Genomic DNA, 24,883 nt, shown 5'->3' with positions numbered 1-24,883 from the left:
ACGAAATGGCAGTTAAAATATTATTATAAATCGTTAAGTTTCTTTCCGTATATCGCCAACTAAATTTTAAGAGCGCAATCTCTCCCCCCTTCCCCTCTTTACTTTACAGAAGAAAGAGACAAGAAAATTGATTCAAAACGAGCCTGCAGGTAAGATTCCACTCGAAGCGCAGATGTGCTCCACAGTTCCTGACGAATAAAGTATTGCTACAAACACCGTTAATTACTGCAAGTGGGGAATATGTAATCAAGAAGTAGTGATGCTGACGGTATCAAAATAATCTGTAACAAATAATCATCGTGACTGATGATGGAGAATGCTTACCACTTCCTGGACGAGGCTAATGAGCTCTAGCAATCTGCGGCGCAGCTGGGAGACCTCGTCCCCGATCTGGACAGCGTGCTGCTTGTAAACATCTTCCAGAGGCTTGAAATCATGGCCAGAATGCTCGCCACCAAACAGTGCACACTGGTGGCATATGCACTGGCGGCACGTCCAGCAGTACACTGTCAGTTTTTCTTGGTGCTCTTCACAGCTACAATCACAAACACAGGTTTACTCTAATTATGACTGACATCTGGATAGTGAGATAATCGAAATGAAACAATAACAATATGGAAATACATTCTGTCATGGTCTGCTTTGTTGCCAGAAGTTGAGAGCCTCTTCTGAAATTCTCTTATTGCTCCTTCTGTCGCCAAAGCAAATAGGTAGGGTATTTCAGTAGTCGGCACTTCAAATGCATGGTGAAAGGTGGTACCCTTAGGGAAATGGCAGCAAGGACGCGAAGGAACACCGGGAGCACTCAATGTGTATGCAGGGGGGAGCACCTTGAAGCGACTGTTCCGGCAGCCAATGAGGCAACAAGATGCAATCAACTGCGGATTGTAGCACATGTTGGAACAAACTATGACTGTTGTCTGGGCTCTGAGGTCATAGTTGGATCATTCCAAAGACTAGCAGAGGAAGTTTAGAATATCGGACTTGCTCACTGAGTTTCAACGAAGCTCATGATCTGCAGCATTGTTACTAGAACAGATCGTGGTCCCCTGTTTCTGAGTCTAGTGGAAGGCTTAAGCCAGCACCTGCAAAACGTTCTGTGACAAGCTAGCTGCGACTTCCTAGTCCTGTCCCATAGGACTGAGTCAAATACGCATTAAAAGGTAGCTGACTGTATGTGGGATGCACACAAGGTGTTTTTTTTTTAGATTACATGATTCTCTATCCACTTTGGATAACGAAAGCTGTACGAACCCGAGAATTATCAGAGCAAGGCCCAGAGTAGAGCCTCCCACAGGTGAGGGTATTAAAATCCCTGAGATTAACTGCTGAACCAATCGCAACAAACTGCCAGAGTTTGAAGTGCTTCTAAAAAGGAGTGAAGATTACGTATTATTAGGTACAGAAAACTAGTTGAAGCCTGGAGATGACAGTAGTGAGATCTTTAGTAAAATTTAAGCGTGTGCCGAAAGGATTGGCTAATGCAAAAATGGATGTGGTGTATTTGTCACTGCAGAAAACTCAAATCCACAATATAGAAATCGAAGCTGCATGCAAGATTGTTTGAGCAACACTAATTATCAAGGGTGGCCATAAACTTATGATTGGATCCTTTTATCGACCACCAGAATCGCCTCCGATGTAACTGAGAACAATAGAGAAAACCTAAGTTCGCTTGTACGTTAGCACTCCAATCGTACTATCATCGGAGGAGACTTGGCCATCCATTGATGAAGTCGGATGAATACAGTTTTATTAATGGTGGGCGTGACAAGATATCCTATCGAACATTCTCCAAAATCTACCAAGAACAGATAGTTCGTAGCCGGACGCTGTGGCCGAGCGGTTCTAGGAGCTTCAGTCTGGAACCGCGTGACCGCTACGGTCGCATGTTCGAATCCTGCCTCGGGCAAGGATGTGTGTGATGTCCTTAGGTTAGTTAGGTTCAAGTAGTTCTGAGTTCAAGAGGACTGATGACCTCAGATGTTAAGTGCCATAGTGCTCAGAGCCATTTGAATTAAGATAGTTCAGAAGCCACTCATTATGGAAAAGTATTTGATGTAATGGCAACAAACAGATCTGACCTCTTTGAGGATGTCCACATCGAAACTGGTACCAGTGACAATGAGGCAGTTATAGTAACAAGTACAAACGGCAACTAAAACAAGTAGAAGGATTTATATCTTGGGAAACCTAGACAAAGAAGCAGTAGTGTCATATCTCAATGAGGAAATTGAAACTCTTTGCTCAGGAAAGAGCACGTAGAGGAACTTTGGCTGAAGTTTAAAAGAACAGTTGACTTTGCACTGGATATATAGGTTCTCAGAATAACAGTTCATAATGGGAGGGACCCTACATGGTATGCAGTCACTGGAAAGAAACTTCTTGACAATCAGAGAATACTGCATAGCAGATACAAAACAAAGCATAGGGCTACAGACTGAGCGCTGCTGAATGAGAAGCTTCTGGCTGTCAACAGAGAAGTGCGTGAATACTGTGGTGTAACAGGTTGCTTTACCTCTTCCTCGCAATCAGCTGAAAGATGTTCGAGTAAATACATTATTTAGGAAGTTAGCATGTGGGAATTATCCACTGTACGCGCGCTGGTCTGATCAGCGTACAGAGTTCGAGCGAGACACATGAGCACAGAACGTCACTAAGGCGCGACACCGACTGAGCGTCTCCACCTGCTGTCAAGGACTCGCTTATTCTTTGGCGTCACAGCTTCGCGGTGTATTGGAAGGCACAAGACTAGAGGCATTGCTTACAGTGTCAACGCCCGGGAACAGTTGAAAGAAATTGTAGACAAATGTCATTTTAATCCATTCTATTCTAAGAATCTGTATGCAGAGATTGCTTTGTACCGACTACTGAGAGATCTATTCACCCAACGTTGTAATTTTTAGATCGGAGCTGCAAAACACAGAAGACTTCTTTAGAAGGCAGATGGAGAAGAAATCCCACGGTACAAGGAGTGGTACTGAATAGCAGCTCCATATTTTCAATAAAATGCGAGAAGGCGACCATAAGAAAATACGGTAAAAGTTATCAGAAGGCTGTCAGGGGGACAGATCTTTAGTGAAGTTGTTGAGTAAGTTACAATCCGTAGCTTGAGCAGTAACACTTCAATCCTTCAATGATATTGCAGCAGAATATTGTCAAAAGATCTTTCACAAAACCCAAAGGATTTCTCATACGTAGAAACTGTTAGTGGAACCGAAGTTAGTGTCCAGTCACTCATGGACGAAACAGGGACCGAAATTGAGAGTAGTAAAGCAAAAGCGGAATCGTTTAACTCCGTTTCCAATTATTCCTCTACATAATAAAACCCAGGAGAATTGGCCGAATTTAATCCTCGTATCACTGAAAAATGAATGAAGTAAGTGTTAGTCTCAGTGGTGTTGAGAAATAGCTAAAATCATTAATAACGAAGAAAGCTCCAGTGCCCGAAGGAATCCCTATGACATTCCATACTGAATTTTCGGCTGAGTTAGCCCTTCTTCTAATTATAATATATCTTTGATTCCTCGAACAAAAAATCAAACCCAGTATTTGGAACAAAGCACAGACCACACCCGTCTACGAGAAACGTAGTAGAAGAAATCCACAAAATTACTGTTAAATATTCTTGACATCAATTTCTTGTATAATCTTAGAACAGATTCTGAGTTCAAACATAATGAGGTATCTCGAACAGAATGTCCTTGTCTATGTCAACCAGAATGTATTTCGAAAAAAGCGATCATGTGAAACACAACTCGCATTTTTCTCACATGACATACTGAAAGCCTTCTATCAAGGCAGTTACGTAGATACAGTATTTCTCGATTTATGAAAAGCATTTGACTCTTTTTTACACTACGCTTATTATCAGAAGTACGTTCGTGTGGGGTATGAAAAGAGATATGTGACTGCCTTGAGGATTCTTTGTTAGGGAGGATGGAGAGTAATTGGAAGATGTAGACGTAAATTCGATGTGCTCCAGGGAGGTATATTGGATCCCTTGTCGTTCATGTTGTATATCATTGACCTTGCATACAATATTAATAGTAACCTTAAATTTTTCATAGATGATATAGTTATCTACAATGAAATCTAGTCTGGAAGAAGCTGCATGAAATTCAGTCGCTTATTGATAAGGTCAAAGTGGTCCACGTATTGGCAACTTGCTTTAAACGTTCAGAAATGTAAAATTAGGCACGTCGTAAAATGAAAAAAAATGCAGTATCGTACATCAACGAGTCACTGTTGGAATCAATAAACTGACACAGATACATGGGTGTAACGCTTTGTAGGAACAATTACGTAGATTGAGTCATGGGTAAAGCATATAGCGAACTTCAGTTTATGGTTGGAATACTAGGAAAATATAATCAGTATACAAAGGAGATTTCTTACAAATCACTCGTGTAAACCAATTCTAGAATACTGTTCAAGCCTGTGGTACTCCTACCAGATAGGACTAATAGGGGACATGGAACACATACACAGAAGAGCACCATGAAAGGTCAGAGGTTTGTTTCACCGCGGGGGGTTTGATGGTAAGGTTGAAAGAGATGAGCTGGAAGATACTTGAAGGCAGATGTAAACTATCCTGAAAAAGCCAGCTTACAAAGTTTCAAGAACTGGCCTTAAATAATGACTCTAGGAATATAATACAACCCCATACATATAACTCACATAGGGACTGCGATTAGGTTAATTACAGAATGCACAGAGGCATTTAAACAGTTATTCCTCCAGTGATCCATAAGTGAGAGGAAGGGAAAAATCCCATATAACTGGCACAATGGGGTGTACCTTCGGTCATGCACTTCACAGAGGGTTACAGAGTATACATGTAGATGTAGATCTAGAACCAGTCAGTGTATAGTAGCCCTTGTATGTCTTCTGCACAGAGCTTATGGGAATCTTACAGCAATCCATTTCAACATAACCTAAATACTCTCAGGTAACAGTCTCAACTCAGCTTTCAAGCTTTTTTTTATGCCTGCTATGTCTTCACGTTTGTTATGTAATGTTTACACCCTACAAACATTGGACTTTGATGCGGTGAGGTGGTTTGAGTACCTTGTAATGCTGGAAATGCATATCCTTCTATTTCCATCTATTGTACTATAGATTTTTCCTTATTTTCTTACCTGAAGATATGACATTTCTGTGTCTTTATACATTGTAATTGTTTTATATACATATATATATATATATATATATATGCATTTATGTCGATGTATAATTGATTTGTTTTGTAAATACTATTTGTATTTTTACGCTGGATCTCGCCTAGGGAAAACTATGCTATCGAACGAATACATCGATAGGTCGTGTGGAGAACCAAAGTGTTTAGGAACTTGGGTAGTGTTAACTCTGCCGCGTGGAGCGTGGGCTGAGCAGAGAGAGTCTGGCAGGAGTAGGGCGGTGGAGCAGGTGTGTTGTGTGACGGTCCAGCGAGTTGCCTCGCTTTCCGCGTTTGGCAGCATGTAATCGCGCTCGACTTGGTATGATAGTTTCTGGCACAGTGTCGCGGACGGGAAGCATTAGCTGGCGCACACAAAGAGCCTGTTTCGCCTGGTGACCGTGTCGAGAAGAAGGCACGCCAACACCGAGCTTCTGCAACAGCAACAGCCGACAATGAGTGACTGTCGCCACCTCCTCGATCGACGACTTCAAACCTTCAATCAACCAACAAGGAAGACTGGAAGCACGTGAAGTTTTAGAACTGTAAGGCAGACCTCAGCTTTTCAAACTGTTTCAAAATTACAGCAACGTAGCATGAACTTTTGTTGCTCATTGTCCCAATTGCATTACCAAGTATGGTCCCTTCCTTGTCCGGAATGAACCCGAGTGTCGTTGAAATTCAAACGCCAGCATTCCATTTCACTGCTTTAATTTCAAAGTTCAGTTAAAGTATTCATAGCTGGCTACAATATTTAGTTTACACAAGAACAAATTAAGAGTGTGAGTTTCGTTACCATATTATTGCTTAGTTATGACTGCAGCTCAGCTTGGTATGTACTACATTTTACTATTGTTAATTGTTCAGAGTCATTTAATTCAAGTTCAAAGTTAAATCTCTTATTTATAAATTGCGTAGATTCAAGCAGCTTTTGAAATGATTGTTGAGGCAGGCCAAGTCTAACCTTATTTTATTGAATTTTGTAGTGTTTCAGAAACAAAGTTCACTATTAATTTGAGTCACTAAATTAACTTTCAATTTTCCTGTTTTATTAATTCTTTTGCTAAATTAAGTCAGAGTGTGGCGAAATTTATTACTTCTGGCAAACATTCAGTTTCCACACAACACGTGTCAACCTCCAGTTGCCACGCTTTTAGAGCTAATTATACAGGGTGTTACAAAAAGGTACGGCCAAAGTTTCAGGAAATATTCCTCACACACAAATAAAGAAAATATGTTATGTGAAAATGTGTCCGGAAACGCTTAATTTTCATATTAGAGCTCATTTTAGTTTCGTTCTTCCACCTACGCTCAATGGAGCACGTTATCATGATTTCATACGGGATACTCTACCTGTGCTGCTAGAACATGTGCCTTTACAAGTACGACACAACATGTGGTTCATGCACGATAGAGCTCCTGCACATTTCAGTCGAAGTGTTCGTACGCCTCTCAGCAACAGATTCGGTGACCGATGGATTGGTAGAGGCGGACCAATTCCATGGCCTCCACGCTCGCTTGACCTCAACCCTCTTGACTTTCATTTATGGGGGCATTTGAAAGCTCTTGTCTACGCAACCCCGGTACCAAATGTAGTGACTCTTCGTTCTCGTATTGTGGACGGCTGTGATACAATACGCCATTCTCCAGGGCTGCATCAGCGCATCAGGGATTCCACGAGACGGAGGGTGGACGCATGTATCCTCGTTAACGGAGGACATTTTGAACATTTCCTGTAACAAAGTGAAGTCACGCTGGTACGTTCTGTTGCTGTGTATTTCCATTCCATGATTAGTGTGATTTGAAGAGAAGTAATAAAATGAGCTCTAAAATGGAAAGTAAGCGTTTCTGGACACATGTCCACATAACATATTTTCTCTTTTTGTGTGTGAGGAATGTTTCCTGAAAGTTTGGCCGTACCTTTTTGTAACACCCTGTATGTGCATTAATCTTTCATTTTCAGTTATTATAGTAGTTGTCCAAAGGACTGGCGACCGTAGTTTTCCCCAAATCTCAAATATCTAATTAACGCCAATTAATTGTTAACGTAACGACAGCACATTTACTTTCTTTATTAGTTTTACCCTTTACTCACAATTAATTTCCACCAATTTCATTTGCATTTTTCCTTTCATTTAGATGTAACCCTTTCCTCCCTCTTTACCGACAAATTAACTTTGATGACGATTGCTTTTCCAAAATTTCCATTAGGTGCACGCGGTTTAAATTTTCGCTGTCACTAAGGTCGGTAAGTGAGGGGGAGGTTACAACCTCAGCGATACAGATAGACGTATTGTAGGTGCAACCACACTGGAGGGGTATCTTTGCAGTGGTTGGACAAACCTGTGATTCCTGAAGAGGGGCAGTAATCTTTTCCGTAGTTGCAGGGCTAATAGTCTGTGTGATGGCTGACCTAGCCTTGTAACATTAGCCAGTGTGGCCTTTCAAAATTGGAACTTCGAACGGCTAATATCAAGGGGAAACAACTGCCAGTATATTTGCCGAGGACATGCAGGTCTACAATACGGATAAAATGTTCTTGAAGTAAAGATTTCTGTCATTCAAATCTCCGGGAAGGGACTTCTCAAGAGAATGTTGTCAGCAGAAAAAAAGAAAAGGAACTGGTGTTCTACTGTTCGCAGCATTAAATGTTAGATCTTTTATCGGGTAGGTAAGTTAGAGAATTTCAGAAGAGAATGAATTGGTTGAAAGATAGAGTGCGAGTAAATGAAATGCAGTGGCAGGAAGAACAGGACGACCGGTCATGTAAGTACAGATTTATCAACAGAAAATCAAACATGGGTATTGCAGGACTAAGTTTACTAATGAATAAGAAAATAGAAATGAAGGTGAGCTACTACGAACAGCGTAGTAGAACTCTACACAGAGTATAAATTTATAAGCCTACTAGTAACGCAGATCATGAATATATTGAAGGAATGTGTGAGCTGATAAAATAAATTATTGAGTTAGTATACGGTGCTGATAATTTAAGACTATAATCAAGGGAAACGAAAACTGAGTTGTGATGGGGAACTGGAATTCAAGTATGGGGAAAGGAGGAGAAGGAAAAATAGCAGGAGAACATGGAACAGACGAAGGCAATTAAAAGGAAAGCATGTTAGGCTTTTGAACAGAGCATAATATAGCTTTTGCTAACAGCTGGCTTAAAAATCGTGAAAGGTTAATGTGTATATAAAAGAGACCTGAGACATCAAACGGTTTAAGATAGAGCACCCAACAGTAACAGAAATTTCGAAACCAGATTTTAAACTGCAAAACATTTCCAGAGGAAGACGTGGATTGTGTCCATAACTTATTGATTACGATCAACAGATTAAAACTAAGAACTTTCAGAAAGGTAGGAAATTGAGGAGATTGGTCCTAGATAAATGGAAAGAACCAGAGGCTGCCAAGAATTTCAAGTCGAACATTGGGCAACGATTGAATGAAATAGGGGAAAGGAATACAATAAAAGACGAGTGGGTAACTTTGAGGGACAAAATAGTAAAGAAGCTGACGATCAAACAGGCAAAAAGACAATTCTTATTAGGAAGCCTTGAGTTACACTAGATACGGAATTTAAGTCATGAAATAAGAAAATATAAAAATACAGAAAAAAGGGAATACAGAGTTTAAGAAATGAGATCAACAAAACGCAAAATCACAAAGCTACAATGTTCGGAGGAACAATGAAATGTTGTGGGTGCATCACTATGAGAAAGGTAGTGGTCGCCTATAGGAAAATGAAAGATGCCTGTGGAGGAAAGAGAAGTATCTGTATGAATATTAAGAACTTGGATGACAAGCTAAGTAAAGAAGGGAAGGGTGAAAATTGGAAGAAATAAAAAAAACGAATATGCAAAGGAAAGAGACTTGAAGACAATATTATGGAAAGAGATGAGGAAGTATTTGAAGATGAGACATGAGATATGGTACTTCGAGGGGGAAAAAATGAACAGATCTCTGAAAGACTTGCGTCTTAGCAAGCACCTCGAGTGGACAACATTCCATCAGAAAGTCGTTGCCCCTATTTTTTAGTTAAATTACCTCTGTAAATATTAAGTAAACATATCCATTCCCAGCGGTGGACCTTTCTTAGACAGGCCCGGCCTTACATGGCGGTAGCTCCGAGACACGACGCTGGTGTCAGTTGTTGAAGATGGCGGTTGTGCCTCACACGTCCACGGCGTACGAACATTGAAATGTGATTCGTTTTCTATGGAGCAAGGGGTGAAGATCCATCGAAATCCACAAGGAAATGTAGCCCACGAATGGAGGAAAGTGTCACACTTCGAAAAATGTGAGGTGGTGGTGTTGTGAGTTCATAAAAGGTCGTGAAGACTTACATGACAATGAGCGATCGGGGAGGCTGCATTCGCCGCTGACTGACAACATTTCCCGCGTGAATGCAATGGTGAAAGTGGATCGTTATGTGGATCACAAGGACATTTACCAGGAGCTTGGAATTTTGTATGGGAGTGTTTACGGCATTGTTTACGGGTGCTTAAGGTACCGGAAGGTTTCATGTTGATGGGTGCCTAAGCATTTGAGTGACATGATGCAAGGCAAGCGAATGACTGATACACTGAATCATATGCAACGGTATAACGAGGGGGGTGACAGTTTCCTGGACAGCACTTTAACTGGCGATGAAACGCGGATACTGCAGTTCACGCAGGAATCGAAGCACCAGAGCATGGTGTGGAACCAACCGGGGACGCCTGAAAAAAAAAAAAGAAAAAAAATAATTCGTTAAGAGTCATCTGTTGGCGTGGTCATCTTCCACGACAATTCGAGATCTGATGAAGCAATGAGAGCCACCGACAGGCTTGGGTTATTTCACTGGGAGAGTCTGGACCTCCCAACAAGCAGCCCGAATCTCACCCCCAGTGAGACAACGATTACATCCAACTTATGAACACAGTCAACCGGACGAATTCTACCACAGGTGCAAATCAGATTTAGTGCTGCGATGGGATAAATTTATTGAACCATTGTGGGGACGATGTGGCCTATGTAGTGTAGGGTATGTAGAATAGTACATCTATTTGTAGTTACTTGTATTTACCTCCCTTCGGCTAAAAAATAGGGGCAAAGACTTTCTGTTTCATCCTCTTACTTGGAAGAGCCAAACTATTCCACCTGGTATGTGAGGCAATTGGTACAGTCGATATACCCTACGACTTAGAGAAGAATGTAATAATCAAAATGGTTCAAATGGCTCTGAGCACTATGGGACTTAACTTCTGAGGTAATCAGTCCCCTAGAACTTAGAACTACTTAAACCTAACGAACCTACGGACATCACACACATCAATGACCGAGGCAGGATTCGAACCCGCGACCGTAGCGGTCGCGCGGTTCCAGACTGAAGTGCCAAGAGCCGCTCGGCCACTTCGGCCAGCATGTAATAATCTCTGGCTGGTGCTGACAGATGTGAATACTACAGAACTATCAATTTAATAAGTTATTGTCGTGAATAAAACAATAATTTTTGACGGAATAATGCAAAACTCTTTGAAACTGGCTTGAGTAGAATCAGCTTGGGTTCTGGAGAAATGTCGGAACACGCTGGGCAATACTGACAGATTAAAGAAAGGCAATCCCTCGTTCATACTATTTGTAGATATAGAGAAAACTTTTGAGAAATGAGAGTGGAATACTATTTTTGAAATTCTAAGGTAGCGTGCATAAAATCTGGGGAGCAGGGCATTATCTACAACCTGTACAGAAACCAGACTGCAAGACATGAAAGACAAGCAGTAATTGAAAAAGAAGTGAGACAGGTTTGTAGCATACCTCAGATGTTATCCAGTTTTTACAAAGAGAAATCTGTCAAGAAAACAGAGGAGAAATTTGGAAATGGCATTAAAATTCATAGAGAAGAAACAGAAATTGAAAGGTTTTCCGATGACGTTGTAATTGTACAAGCGATGGCAAAGGACTTGGAAGAGTAGTTGAACGAAATGGGAGGCGTGTTGAGAAAATTTTGTAAAATGAATACCAACAAAAGAAACAGTGTAATGGAATGCAGTCGAATTAAGTCAGGCGGGGCTGACGAAATTAGATCAGGAAATGAGATACTGAAAACAGTAGATGAACTTTGCTATTTGAATCGCAAAACAAGTGACAACGACTAAAGTACAGAGGATATACACTGCAGACACGGCAAATTGCAAGAAAAGTATTTCTGTACAGAGAGATAATATTGTCTTCAATATACACTCCTGGAAATTGAAATAAGAACACCGTGAATTCATTGTCCCAGGAAGGGGAAACTTTATTGACACATTCCTGGGGTCAGATACATTACATGATCACACTGACAGAACCACAGGCACATAGACACAGGCAACAGAGCATGCACAATGTCGGCACTAGTACAGTGTATATCCACCTTTCGCAGCAATGCAGGTTGCTATTCTCCCATGGAGACGATCGTAGAGATGCTGGATGTAGTCCTGTGGAACGGCTTGCCATGCCACTTCCACCTGGCGCCTCAGTTGGACCAGCGTTCGTGCTGGACGTGCAGACCGCGTGAAACGACGCTTCATCCAATCCCAAACATGCTCAATGAGGGACAGATCCGGAGATCTTGCTGGCCAGGGTAGTTGACTTACACCTTCTAGAGCACGTTGGGTGGCACGGGATACATGCGGACGTTCATTGTCCTGTCGGAACAGCAAGTTCCCTTGCCGGTCTAGGAATGGTAGAACGATGGGTTCGATGACGGTTTGGATGTACCGTGCACTATTCAGTGTCCCCTCGACGATCACCAGAGGTGTACGGCCAGTGTAGCAGATCGCTCCCCACACCATGATGCCGGGTGTTGGCCCTGTGTGCCTCAGTCGTATGCAGTCCTGATTGTGGCGCTCACCTGCACGGCGCCAAACACGCATACGACCATCATTGGCACCAAGGCAGAAGCGACTCTCATCGCTGAAGGCGACACGTCTCCATTCGTCCCTCCATTCACGCCTGTCGCGACACCACTGGAGGCCGGCTGCACGATGTTGGGGCGTGAGCGGATGACGGCCTAATGGTGTGCGGGACCGTAGCCCAGCTTCATGGAGACGGTTGCGAATGGTCTTCGCCGATACCCCAGGAGCAACAGTGTCCCTAATTTGCTGGGAAGTGGCGGTGCGGTCCCCAACGGCACTGCGTAGGATCCTACGGTCTTGGTGTGCATCCGTGCGTCGCTGCGGTCGGATCCCAGGTCGACGGGCACGTGTACCTTCCGCCGACCACTGGCGACAACATCGATGTACTGTGGAGACCTCACGCCCCACGTGTTGAGCAATTCGGCGGTACGTCCACCCGGCCTCCCGCATGCCCACTATACGCCCTCGCTCAAAGTCCGTCAGCTGCACATACGGTTCACGTCCACGCTGTCGCGGCATGCTACCAGTGTTAAAGACTGCGATGGAGCTCCGTATGCCACGGCAAACTGGCTGACACTGACGGCGGCGGTGCACAAATGCTGCGCAGCTAGCGCCATTCGACGGCCAACACCGCGGTTCCTGTTGTGTCCGCTGTGCCGTGCGTGTGATCATTGCTTGCACAGCCCTCTCGCAGTGTCCGGAGCAAGTATGGTGGGTCTGACACACCGGTGTCAATGTGTTCTTTTTTCCATTTCCAGGAGTGTATAAACATAAATGTTAAGAAGTCCTTCCGTAAGATGTTTGCCCATAGTGTAACAATGTACAGACTTGGACGATATACAGTTAATATAACAAGTGAATAGAAGCTTTGGAAACGGGAGGCTATAGGAGAATGCTGAAGATTGGAGACACTGAATAAAATTATGGAGAAAAGAATTTTATGGCAGAACTTGACTAAAAGACGTGTCACGTTGACAGGACATATAATTGGACATAAAGAAGCATCAGTTTGAAGGAAGTGTGGAGGGAGACCAAGGCTTGTGCACAGTAAACAGGTGTGAATAGACGTATATTGTACTAATTATGCAGATATGGAGAAAAATTCACAGGGTGAAGGTCCTTTATTTCCGAAGTTCTGAAATGTTTTAAGACGATTAGCCTCTTTTTCATCTATGAGGCGAAGTTAAATAATTATAAATCCAGTTCCACTAACAAAACTCTGGTATTCAGAAAATTTTACATGTGCGACGACTGGACCAGAAGAAAACTATGTGGCGTCTCCACTTTGCCGTCTTAAGGTGTTCCACAAAATGACGTCTGAAAAAAGTCTCAGCAAAATAATTGCAAAATGTGAGAGTAAAAGTGTCATAAGGATTTAAGCATTTGGGTTTCCACTGGAACAAAGTATTTTATTCGCCTTAACCCAACTCACATCACCATGTCTGTGATTTTCTATCTTGGCCTTTCCCAGCTGTTTGCTAACAACTAATAACATTCTCACCAAAAAATGCGCATTTTTAATCTAAACGCATTCATGTACCTCTGTATGCTCCCTTTCTCATTAGCCTGTCGTCGTAAGAATGGCAACCACAACTTCTTCAACCACTAAGTTTCCAGGTACCTCTTGACCACGACTATAGCCTGAAGACATTAGAAGACTGCCGAAACGATATAGATCACGTCTACACCATGCTGGGTGTCGCAAAAACTCTCCACTTTAGTCTGCAGAGAACTCGACTGCACTCGAGTACTTGCACTCGAATGCTATAAATTGTGGAGAACAGATCGACTGCAGGAATTTGTTAAACGTATCAGCCTTTCAGACAATCTATGTAGTAGCCATGGTTTTGTTTCCTCTTGCTTCAGTAAAAGGTATTCCCATTGGTTCTATCCGTCTTTTATTAATATCAACTTTCTAAAGGGTGTTGCCTCACTGCATTCTCTCTTGCGCTACTAGTAATTTATTCATCCCCGTCCACAGAAAAGCTCCTCTGCCGTAATGGAAAAACCATAGAAAAACAGAACAAAATTGTAACTCCTACAACAGACCATTCTGGATGCTGGAAACTTATCTGAAGACAGTTTTGGCCAACTAAGGGAAGAACCAAGCACATTAATTAAATGTTCCTCACAAACGGAGCTTTCCAGCTATAGGCGGTCCGGCCAGACTTCTTGACAAACAGTGGCGGTCTTTCGCAATACCATTCAACTATACTTCTCCCCAATGCTTGATGCACTGTCATTTGTGCAAAACAGCAGCAGATTCATACCTGGTAACAAAAGCAAGTCGCTAGTTTCTCAGCGAAAACGAGATTCCTGATGCTACGAGAATGCCGTTCGGGAGCTTGACAGCAGGAAAAAACGTCCGTTGGTTTAGTCATATGGGTTTCATTCCGCTCCTTCGATGCGTTCGCCTTATACGGGTTCGGAGTCACATGTATGACTGAACGTTTCCATCGAACTTGACTTGTACAATGCAAGGACTGGTTTGAGAAGATAAAGGGAGAAGTATGTACATGACTAACCAGCAGTTGAATGCAAAATGATTTTCGGGTGCATGAGCTCTTTGAGAATTTGACTGGATGGAAGGTACAAAGATCGTGGCACTAACGCAACATTCCCCGCGTGGTAGACTGATGTTTCGGTCATACCGTAACAATTTTCTTGTTCTACCATAACGTCTCTGGACTTGTATGAGCCAGCAACAAACCTTTAAGAATTGTGGTGACGTACTGATCTACGTTCACCTCAGACCGTTACAGACTTCTAAAGAGGAATAATTGTCGGTAACTGCTTCGGTAGCGCATTAATGACAATAGTGGTAATTTTATTACGGACATGTGCGCTGCTTCTTCTAGTGTATTAAAAACATACAGAATAATAAATATTGCCTCTTATCACAATAAAAGCCGACGTTGTTATTACAGACACTAGGGAATTGCTCGTAACTGTTGCCTTTTGTAAGAAGACCGCTGTAAAAAAAAAAAAAAAAAAAAAAATACTGAGGATAGTACACGTCTAGGGAACAAACTGGCAATGAAAAAATGTGGCCAATGTCACAAAAACAAAATATTGATCTTAGTGCTATTACTGACAAGCCTAATGCAAATCAGGCGAATACCAAACATGAGAACAAAAACTGGACTAAACAGCAATGGAAGGGACAAAGAAACTGGTAGACCTGCCTAATGTCCTGTAGGGCCCCCACAAGCACGCAGAAGTGCCGTAACACGACATGGCACGGACTCGACTAATGTCTGAAGTAAAGCTGGAGGGAACTGACACCATGAATCCTCCAAGGCTGTCCATAAATCCGTAAGAGTACGAGGGGTGGAGATCTCTTTTGAACAGCACGTTGCAAGTCATTCCAGATATGCTCAATAATGTTCATGTGTGGGGAGTGTTTAAAATCAGAAGAGCGTTCCTGGAGTCACTCTGCAACGATTCTGGATGTGTGGGGTTTCGCATTGACCTGCTGGAATTTCCCAAGTCCGTCGGAATGCAGGTGATCAGACAGGATGTTCCCGTACGTGTCACCTGTCAGAGTCATGTCTAGACATATCAGGGCTCCCATATCACTCCAACTGCACACACCAAACATTATTATGGAGCTTTGTGTCGTGCAGTCATAAAAGGTACACGAGTGGACCTTCGGCTCCGAAAGCCCATATCGATTACGTGTCGTTGAATGGTTCGCACGCTGACACTTGTTGATGGCCCAGGATTGAAATCTGCATCAATCTGCGGAAGGGTTGCACATCTGTCACATTAAAAGATTCTCTCCAGTCGTCGTTGGTCCCGATCTTGCAGGATTTTTTCCGGACACAGCGGAGTCGGGGATTTGATATTTTACCGTAATTCTGATACTAAAGGTACACTTGTGAAATGATCGTACGGGCAAATCCCCACTTCATTGCTGCCTCGGACCTGCGACGACTCTAACACTCACTTAGCTCTTGACAACCTGCCATTTACAACAGTGACCGATCTAACAACTGCGCCAGACACCTGTCTTATACAGGGTGTAAATTTTAAGTTGACAAACCAGAATAACTCGAAAAGTAAGCTTCATACGAAAAAATGAGTAGAATCCAAAGTTGATTATTTTCGAAGGGGACATCTACTGTTGCTAAAATTAGCCCGCCACCCCAGCCCCGTGGGGTGGAGCGGGAGGCAAATTTAAAATTTCAAGTGGGAACACCAATTTTTTATTGCAGAATCAGATTCTACAGGAAGATTACGTACATTTTTTCTTAAACAGTTGTTTCGATTCTCGGTAGTTAGCGCTGTAATTCAAGGAAATCCATGTTTCTCATTTTCGCGTGGAAAATGAATAAAAAAACTTATTTACTTCGTAAATTTTGACTCGCTAAAACTAAAACTCTCCCTCTCTTCCCATAGGATGGGGTTTGAGACAGAGGAATTAGAGTTCTACAAATGTTGACCTACATGTTAATTTTTTCCGCAGATTCGGATAATTTTTGTTTGTTTCGTGGTCATGGGGCCACACAACTTTTAATTATCAAACAAATCATCTGACTAACAAAATAACTAACCAAACATCCTACTTACTAACTATTGAACTCATTAACTAACAGAGTAAACAAAGTAAAAGACTAACTGAGGAAAAGACTAACCCACACGCTAACTAAAGATGAAAGTATTCCCGTTTAAGATGTGCTGGTCCAGAGAAGGAGCGATTGGTTTCGTTTTATTGTTGATTATTTGCAAAAACTTGCAAGTAAATGAATTTCGGAGTGCTTGTTTCCAGTGAGTCCCATCGCCTCCCACTTTCGTCCTGCTTGTTATCCGTAAACCCCTTCCACCCTACCGTTTTATGAAATCAAATGTTCAAAGTGATGACCTCCAACTTCGATGCATTTATTGACTCGTGCTGTAAATGCCTGCACACGTCTTGATAACATGTCTGGTGTAATTGCAGTGCAAGAATCTCTTATTCTTTGCATCATGTTTTCACGAGTGGTAGGCGTTTCCTGATAAACGATATCTTTTAGATAACCCCATAAGAAAAAATCTGGTGAGGTAAGGTCAGGCGATCTGGCTGGCCAATTCACAGGACCTGCCCTGCCGATCCAGTGACCAAGGTAATGAATAATGCGCTGGACAACCATCATGTTGAAACCACATGTTTTATAGAAGTTCGATGCTCAGGTCTCCAAGTAGATCTAGTAGTTCATTTTCAAGTAGGTTTCGATATTTGTTGCCATTCAAATTACCGTTGATAAAATATAGAAAATCAGTTTATCGGCAATTATACCACACCAAACATTAACTGACCAAGGTCGCTCATGGTTGACTTCTTGAATCGAGTGTGGGTTCTGTTCACTCCATTAATGCGTGTTATGGTGATTAACTTCGCCGTGGTTTGTGAATGTTGTCTCATCGGAGAAAAGTACTGTGGCAAAAAAGTTTTGGTTTGTTTTCATCCGCTAAACTGCCCTGTGACAAAAGGTTAGACGGTCTTGTAAGTCAAAGTCATGTAGTTCCTGATGCATGGATACATGGTATGGATGAAATTTGTGGAGCTTCAGGATTTTCCAAACATTCATGTGTGAAATTTCTGATTGCCTTGATATTTCGCTTGTGCTGGCATGTGGATTATGAACCACAGCAGCTAGGACTGCCACTTGATTGTTTTCTCCACAAACAATAGCTGCACGGGTTCATTGTTTCTGGTTCACACTACCTTCCGCAGTAAATTGTTTAATAACTCGAACAAAAGAGGACTGTGATCGTACTTGGCCAGGAAAATGCTGCGCAGTAAGCACGACTACATCGTCAAAATTTCTCCCACTTTCTCAATAAATGTACACCATCTCAATTTTGTTTTCCACAGAAAGATAATTCATAATGACATATGCCACATATTAATCTCAAGAGAGGAAAGATAAGGGGCGTCGAGAAAGGCAGGGTTAGTATTTCTATAAGCGAGAAGCGGCCCGCTCGGCGTAATTCCGCCTAGCAATACTAACTCTGCGTCAATCGCGACTGGTAGAAAGCAAAAACCGCGAACGCAGTCACACAAGGTAATCAAACATAAGTCGCCAAAAAGACAATCGTTATGAACGAGGTATTGCTGTCTGAATGCTCAGACCGGTAAAAGATACAGTGCGTTTATTACATTAATACTTATAATTTCTAAAGTCCAGTCTTATTACGAGGAAGGGCGAATTTCTCGTCCCTGCGCTACCTATCGGCGGCGCTTCTAAACATTACGCAGCTCAGCAGCAAGGGCTGGATAAGAGCATCGATTATCGATCAGGGCTGAGTGGGATACGGATTATCGTACATAATTCTAAAAATGTAAACGACGTAACAGCCGCGATATTCTGAAATAAAATAAAGGCGTGAACAATAGATTTAAGTCAATAAATTTATGAATGTCGTTTTCTATGTTTTTCCACCCGAAACTAAAAGACTCAAATTAAGCAAGCACCCCAGTTGTGAGACTTCTCGACAAACAGGAGTGATTACTCCGAATCTAATAAAAAAAATTACGTTCGTGGGTCAGTTAGTTTTTTAGTTAATGAGTTCACTCGTTAGTTAGTAGGATGTTTGGTTAGTTAGTTAGATAGTCAGATGATTTGTTTGATAATTAAAAGATGTGTGGCCTCATGACCTCGAAACAAACAAAACTTTTTTGAATCTGCGGAAAAAATATTTGGGTCAACATTAGTAAAACTCTATAATTCCTCTCTCTCAAACCCCACCAGACAGGGAGAGAGAGAGAGTTTTAGTTTTAGCGAATCAAAATTTACGAAGTAAATAAGTGTTTTTTATTCACCTCTAACCATTTTCCACGCAAAAATGAGAACATGGATTTTCTTGAATTACAGCGCCAACTACCAAGAATCAAAACAGCTGTTTAAGACAAAATGTACGTAGTTCTTATGCAGCATCTGATTCAGAAATAAAAAGATGGGAGTTCCCATTTGAAATTTTAAAGTTGCATCCCGCTCCACACCCAGGAGGCTGTGGTGGCGGGCTAATTTTAGCACCATCCGATGTTTCCCTCGAAAATAATCAACTTTGGATTCTACACATTTTTTCATTTGAAGTTTACTTTTCAAGTTATTCTGGTTTGCCCATTTAAAATTTACATCCTGCATAGGCGTTGCCGACCGCAGCGCTGCATTCTGCCTGTTTATATATATCGGCATTTGAATACACGTTCCTGTACCAGTTTCTTTGTCGCTTCAGTTTATAACGTTTCCGACCACTTACTTTCGTCACTGCAATTATAACTTCTTGTGGACACAAAAATCGTGGAGTAACTGCTAATTTTGTCAACGCCGTATGCTGTATGCTACACATTTTACTACATCTCCTCTAGAGATGAAAGGGTTAATGAAGATTGGCAAAGTTACTGTGTGGTTTCATTCCGCCCAAGACTACTTAAACTGAGATTTCGTTTTATTCAAACAGAAACAAGAAGTACGCATCAGAGACGTTCCGTGACCTATTTTGTTTGGCAGGAGCCGCTATTGATGGAGTGTTCATAGACTCGTATGCAAAACTTAAGGACGAAAGCAGCTTTCGCAGGATGTGTCACTGCTAGGTAACATAGCTCTTAAAAAAAAAAAAAAAAAAAAAAAAAAAAAAAAATGGACCATACACAAATAGAACTGCTAAGTATAGTGCAGAAAGTAACTGAAAGAAATACGCAATAAGAACAAAAATCACACTTTTATTCAAAGACAATAATTACACTTGTCACTGCGGTTCATGATGGCCCCCAGACAAAACAAAATGTATGACATTGGGTGTGTGATCGCCACGGACGGCAATGTATGCTCTGCAACGTGCTCCCACGCTGGGCACAAGGTTAGTAAGAACATAAGGTGGAGCTTTCCCTTCCTCCACCAGCGCTGTTGAGAGCTGCTGGATTGTGGTTGGTGCCTGTGGACGTGCTGCAGTATACGTCCACAAGGCATCCCACACGTGCTTGATCGAATTTTAGTAAGGGGGACGGGCAGACCAGTCCATTCCCCGAACACCATTCCAAAAGTTCCTCTACCTGTGCTGTACGATGCTGTTTCACATTGTCATACACAAAAATGAAGTCAATGCCGGATGAACTGAAAAGCCGACCGGAGTGGCCGTGCGGTTCTAGGCGCTACAGTCTGGAGCCGAGCGACCGCTACGGTCGCAGGTTCGAATCCTGCCTCGGGCATGTATGTGTGTGATGTCCTTAGGATAGTTAGGTTTAATTAGTTCTAAGTTCTAGGCGACTGAAAACCTCAGATGTTAAGTCGCATAGTGCTCAGAGCCATTTGAACCATTTGAACTGAAAAGACGCGCATGGGGAAGGACAGTGTTACAATAACGTCGACCATTTAGTGTACCGTCGTCAAAGATTTGGATGTTAGTACACACGGGCAATACCATGCCTCTCCACATCATAACACTTGGACCACATAAACGATCAATGTTCCTGTATGAATTACATGTTGTCACCTCTCCCCTTATGAGGATAGGTCCAGGGTTGCCAAACATGATCGCTTTGTTGATCCACATGTTATGATTTAGGAAGGCGTAATGCCCTCGAAACCAGCCGGCCGATGTGGCCTAGCGGCTCTAAGCGCTTCAGTCTGGAACCGCGCGACCGCTACGGTCGCATGTTCGAATCCTGCCTCGAACATGAATGTGTGTGTTGTTCTTAGGTTAGTTAGGTTTATGTAGTTCTACGTTCTAGGGGACTGATGACCTCAGAAGTGAAGTCGCATAGTGCTCAGAGCTCTCCAAACCTTTGAAGACGGTACATCCACCGGTTCACACTTGTTGTGACACTTTATTCCTTCCCGACGTGCGTCCTTTCAGGGGTGCATAGAGTCCTGTCTTCATTTTTATGGATAACAGTGCGCGACCGCATTGAACAGCGTAGGTGGAGTGGCTCGTGCAACTAGGGGATATTCGGTGAATACTTAAATACTAGCGTCCATGTTTGGGAGGCGGTGGGGAGGCGTACTGCGGCACGTCAATGTGCACAAACGGACATCCAGTGGCCAATACGGGAACACATTTCAGCCGTCCATGGTGATACCACACCCTGTGAAGAAATGTGTCCCATCTTGTGTAATGTATAGGGGACCATCATAAATCGTGATGACTTCAGTCTAATTATTGTATTTGAATAAAAGTTTCATTTTTGTTCGTCTCATAGTGTATTTCTTTCAGTTACTTTCTGTATTATACTGCAGCAGTTCGTTCTATGTATGGTCCAGGTTTCATGGTGCTGCGTTACTAGGCAGTGACATCATGCGAAAGACACTACTGGCCATTAAAATTGCTGCACCAAGAAGATGACGTGCTACAGACGCGAAATTTAACCGACAGGAAGAAGATGCTGTGATATGCAAATGATTAGCTTTTCAGAGCATTCACACAAGGTTGGCGCCGGTGGCGACACCTACAACGTGCTGACATGAGGAAAGTTTCCAGCCGATTTCTCATACACAAACAGCAGTTGACCGGCGTTGCCTGGTCAAACGTTGTTGTGATGCCTCGTGTAAGGACGAGAAATGCGTACCATCACGTTTCCGACTTTCATAAAGGTCGGATTGTAGCCTACCGTGATTGAGGTTTATCGTATCGCGAATTTGCTGCTCCCGTTGGACGAGATCAAATGACTGTTAGCAGAATATGGAATCGATGGAGTCAGGAGGGTAATACGGACGCCGTGTAGGATCCCAACGGCCTCGTATCACTAGCAGTCGAGATGATAGGCATCTTATGCGCATGGCTGTAACGGATCGTGCAGCCACGTCTCGATCCCTGAGCCAACAGATGAGGACGTTTGCAAGACAACAACCATCTGCACGAACAGTTCGAGGAACCTGGGTGCACGTATGGCAATATGTCTTTTTTTTTGGATGAATCCAGATTCTGTTTACAGCATCGTGATGGTCGCATCCGTGTTTGGCGACTTCGCGGTGAACGCACATTGGAAGTGTGTATTCGTCATCGCCATACCGGAGTATCACCCGGCGTGATGGTATGGGGTGCCATTGGATACACGTCTCGATCGGTCACCTCTTGTTCTCTTTGACGGCACTTTGAACAGTAGACGTTACATTTCAGATGTGTTACGACCCGTGGCTCTACCTTTCATTGAGTCCCTGCGAAAGCCTACATTTCAGCAGGATAATGCACAGCCGCATGTTGGAGGACCTGTACGGGCCTTTCTGGATACAGAAAATGTTCGACTACTGCCCTGGCCAGCACATTCTCCAGATCTTTCACCAATTGAAAACGTCTGGTCAATGGTGAACGAGCAACTGGCTTGTCACAATATGCCAGTCACTACTCTTGACGAACTGTGGTATGCTGTTGAAGGTGCATGGGTAGCTGTACCTGTACACTCCATCCAAGTTCTGTTTGACTCAATGCCCAGGCGTATCAAGGCCGTTTTTATGGCCAGAGGTAGTTGTTCTGGGTTCTGATTTCTCAGGATCTGTGCACCCAAATTGCGTGAAAATGTAATCTCATGTCAGTTCTAGTATAATATATTAGTCCAATGAATACCCGTTTATCATCTGGATTTCTTCTTGGTGTAGCAATTTCGATGGCGAGTAGTGTACTTTCATCCGTAAGTTGTACACACAAGTGTAAGTACCCCGTAACAGTGAACGACGACCGTCAAAAGTGAAACAGCGTTCGAGGCAAACGGACCGGCATGCGGGAGTAGCTGGATTCCGGTGACAGGCGGGGCGCGGTGTATCGAGTCGGTGGGTGTACCTGTCGGCGTGCGCCGGGTCGCCGGCGCCCGCGTTGGCGGCGAGCGCGTCGATGTGCCTCGTCACGTCCTCGACCCAGCGGCAGTTGACGAGCTCGTGCGGGCGCAGCGCGGCCCGGCAGTGCGGGCACTGCGCGCGCTGCTCCGTCAGCCAGCGGCGCATGCACGGGTAGCAGCACAGCTTGGAGCAGTGCGGGCACAGGTGCGCGTCGCGCAGCCGCTCCATGCAGATGAAGCACCGGAACGTCTCCGCCAGCGACTGCAACACGCGCCCACGCTCCCGTCACCAGACCTCCACACTTTTCTTTTATTTGGCTTCAAGCAGAGCTCTTTTCTCCAGATACAAATTATTTTACCTAATAATATAAACAGGACATGTTCGTGTTCCTTACAAAAATAAAACCTAATTGAACAGGACAAGTAGCCAATTAAGTATGTTAGTCTGACAGCCACGAAATGTCCTATGTCAACGTGCGATAACCACTCACGGATGGTGGGTGGCACCACTAGCAGTGGTAGATATATAAAGCATGTCATGGGGACACAGAAAACAGTGCAATCGTTGACGTAATGTGGAAACGGAGCAATTTATCTGACGTCCAAAACGGGATTATCATCGCCTTTCTAGCCAAGAGTGGAAGCATTTCCGAAACGGCTAAGTTCGTCAACTGTTCGAGTGCCATCGTGGTTAAAATATACCGCGGAGTGCAAAACAGCACTATCCAAAACCTGCCCTGAGGCAACTGTGGTTCACCGCTAGTCATAGATGACAGGGGTGACCGACGGCTGCGGAGATGTGTATGGCCGAATAGACGAGCAACAGTAGAGTTGTATAGGACAAGGGGTTATTTTTAGGAAATATGGTGCGAAATTGTGATTTAGTGTGTTTCAGTGCGCGATGTGCCAGCCTCACAGCAGACGGCGGACGAAGGCTGGCCGGCGCGTTATGCAGGTGACATAGTTTTGCAATGTATGTGCGCGGCAGCCATCAGAACGCAGTATTAGCAGAGTTACGTAGGCGCGGGCCACGTGTGGCGCCGTTGCACATGTCCTTGGGGATCATGGCTACCTCTGCAAGCAGTTTGTTTTTTCTCAACACCATGGAATCTACCAGTAAGACAGTGTATGTGCGTGATTCGAAGAGTACCAGGATGAGTTTACCGTGTTCCTCTGGCCAGCAAACTCCCCGGATTTAGCCGCATGTGGTAGCCCTGCAGTCTGAGGCCTCTTGCCACGGTTCGCACGGCTCTCCCCGCCGGAGGTTAGAGACCTCCCTCGGTCATGGGTGTGGGTATTGTCCTAAGCGTATGTTTAAATTTGATTAAGTAGTGTGTAAGCCTAGGGACGAATGAGCTCAGCAGTTTGGCCCCACAGTCCTTACCATAAATTTCCAGTTTCCCCAGATTAAAACCCAATCGAAAATCTGTGGGACCACTTCGACCGGGCTGTTCGCGCCCTGAATCCTCAGCCGAGAAACATAGCGCATCTGGCTACGGCACTGGAGTCGGTTTTATTTTTTTAAATTTTTTTCTAGTGTTCAACTCTGAGGTTGGTTTGCAGCAGATCACCATTCCTCTCTTCTGTCTGCGTTCCTCTTCATTTCCACATATGTGTTACATCCAACGTCATTCATGATCCGTTGCATGTATGATATCCTTGATCGCCCCCGCTGATTCCTTCCCTCAATAGCTCCTTCTGCTATTGTTCCAATGATGTTGTTGTGTCGTAGGATGTGACCTACAAGTTTGTCTATTCTTGTTTGGATGTGCCTCCACAGAGATCTGGTTTCCTGTACTCTTCTAAGCACCTCTTAATTTGTTATTTTGTCTCTCCAGCTGATCTGCATCATCCTTCTATAGCACCACATCTGTAGGGCCTCTAGCTGCCTTCTCTCTTCTCTTCAAATGGTCCAAGTTTCACGTCCGTATAGAGCCACACTCGAAAACTAACCTTTCATGATACGTTTCCTTATTTTTAGACTGATTTTGTTGCTGGTGAGTACGTTCCTTTTCCGATTAAATGCAGTTGTGGCCTTTTGTATTCTGGTCGCAATTTCTTTCCGGCTTC

The 24,883-nt window shown here is 43.4% G+C and overlaps 1 protein-coding gene across 1 annotated transcript in view; it reads right to left on the bottom strand.

The window, feature by feature from the left end:
- LOC126271069 (E3 ubiquitin-protein ligase TRIM37-like) overlaps positions 1-24,883 on the bottom strand; it is a 252,225-nt gene that overhangs the window by 213,103 nt on the left and 14,239 nt on the right. Inside the window, exons 2-3 of the mRNA XM_049974123.1 lie at positions 22,819-23,075; positions 325-535 (exon numbers count right to left, since the gene is read on the bottom strand). Coding sequence (XP_049830080.1) covers positions 325-535; positions 22,819-23,075 — 468 coding nt within the window. The remainder of the gene's footprint in view (positions 1-324; positions 536-22,818; positions 23,076-24,883) is intronic.

The sequence above is a fragment of the Schistocerca gregaria genome, chromosome 1 (genome assembly GCF_023897955.1).
Source record: "Schistocerca gregaria isolate iqSchGreg1 chromosome 1, iqSchGreg1.2, whole genome shotgun sequence".
Classification (NCBI taxonomy): Eukaryota; Metazoa; Arthropoda; class Insecta; order Orthoptera; family Acrididae; genus Schistocerca; species Schistocerca gregaria.
The sequence above is the reverse complement of the archived record's forward strand: the minus strand, read 5'-3'. Positions and strand labels throughout refer to the sequence as shown.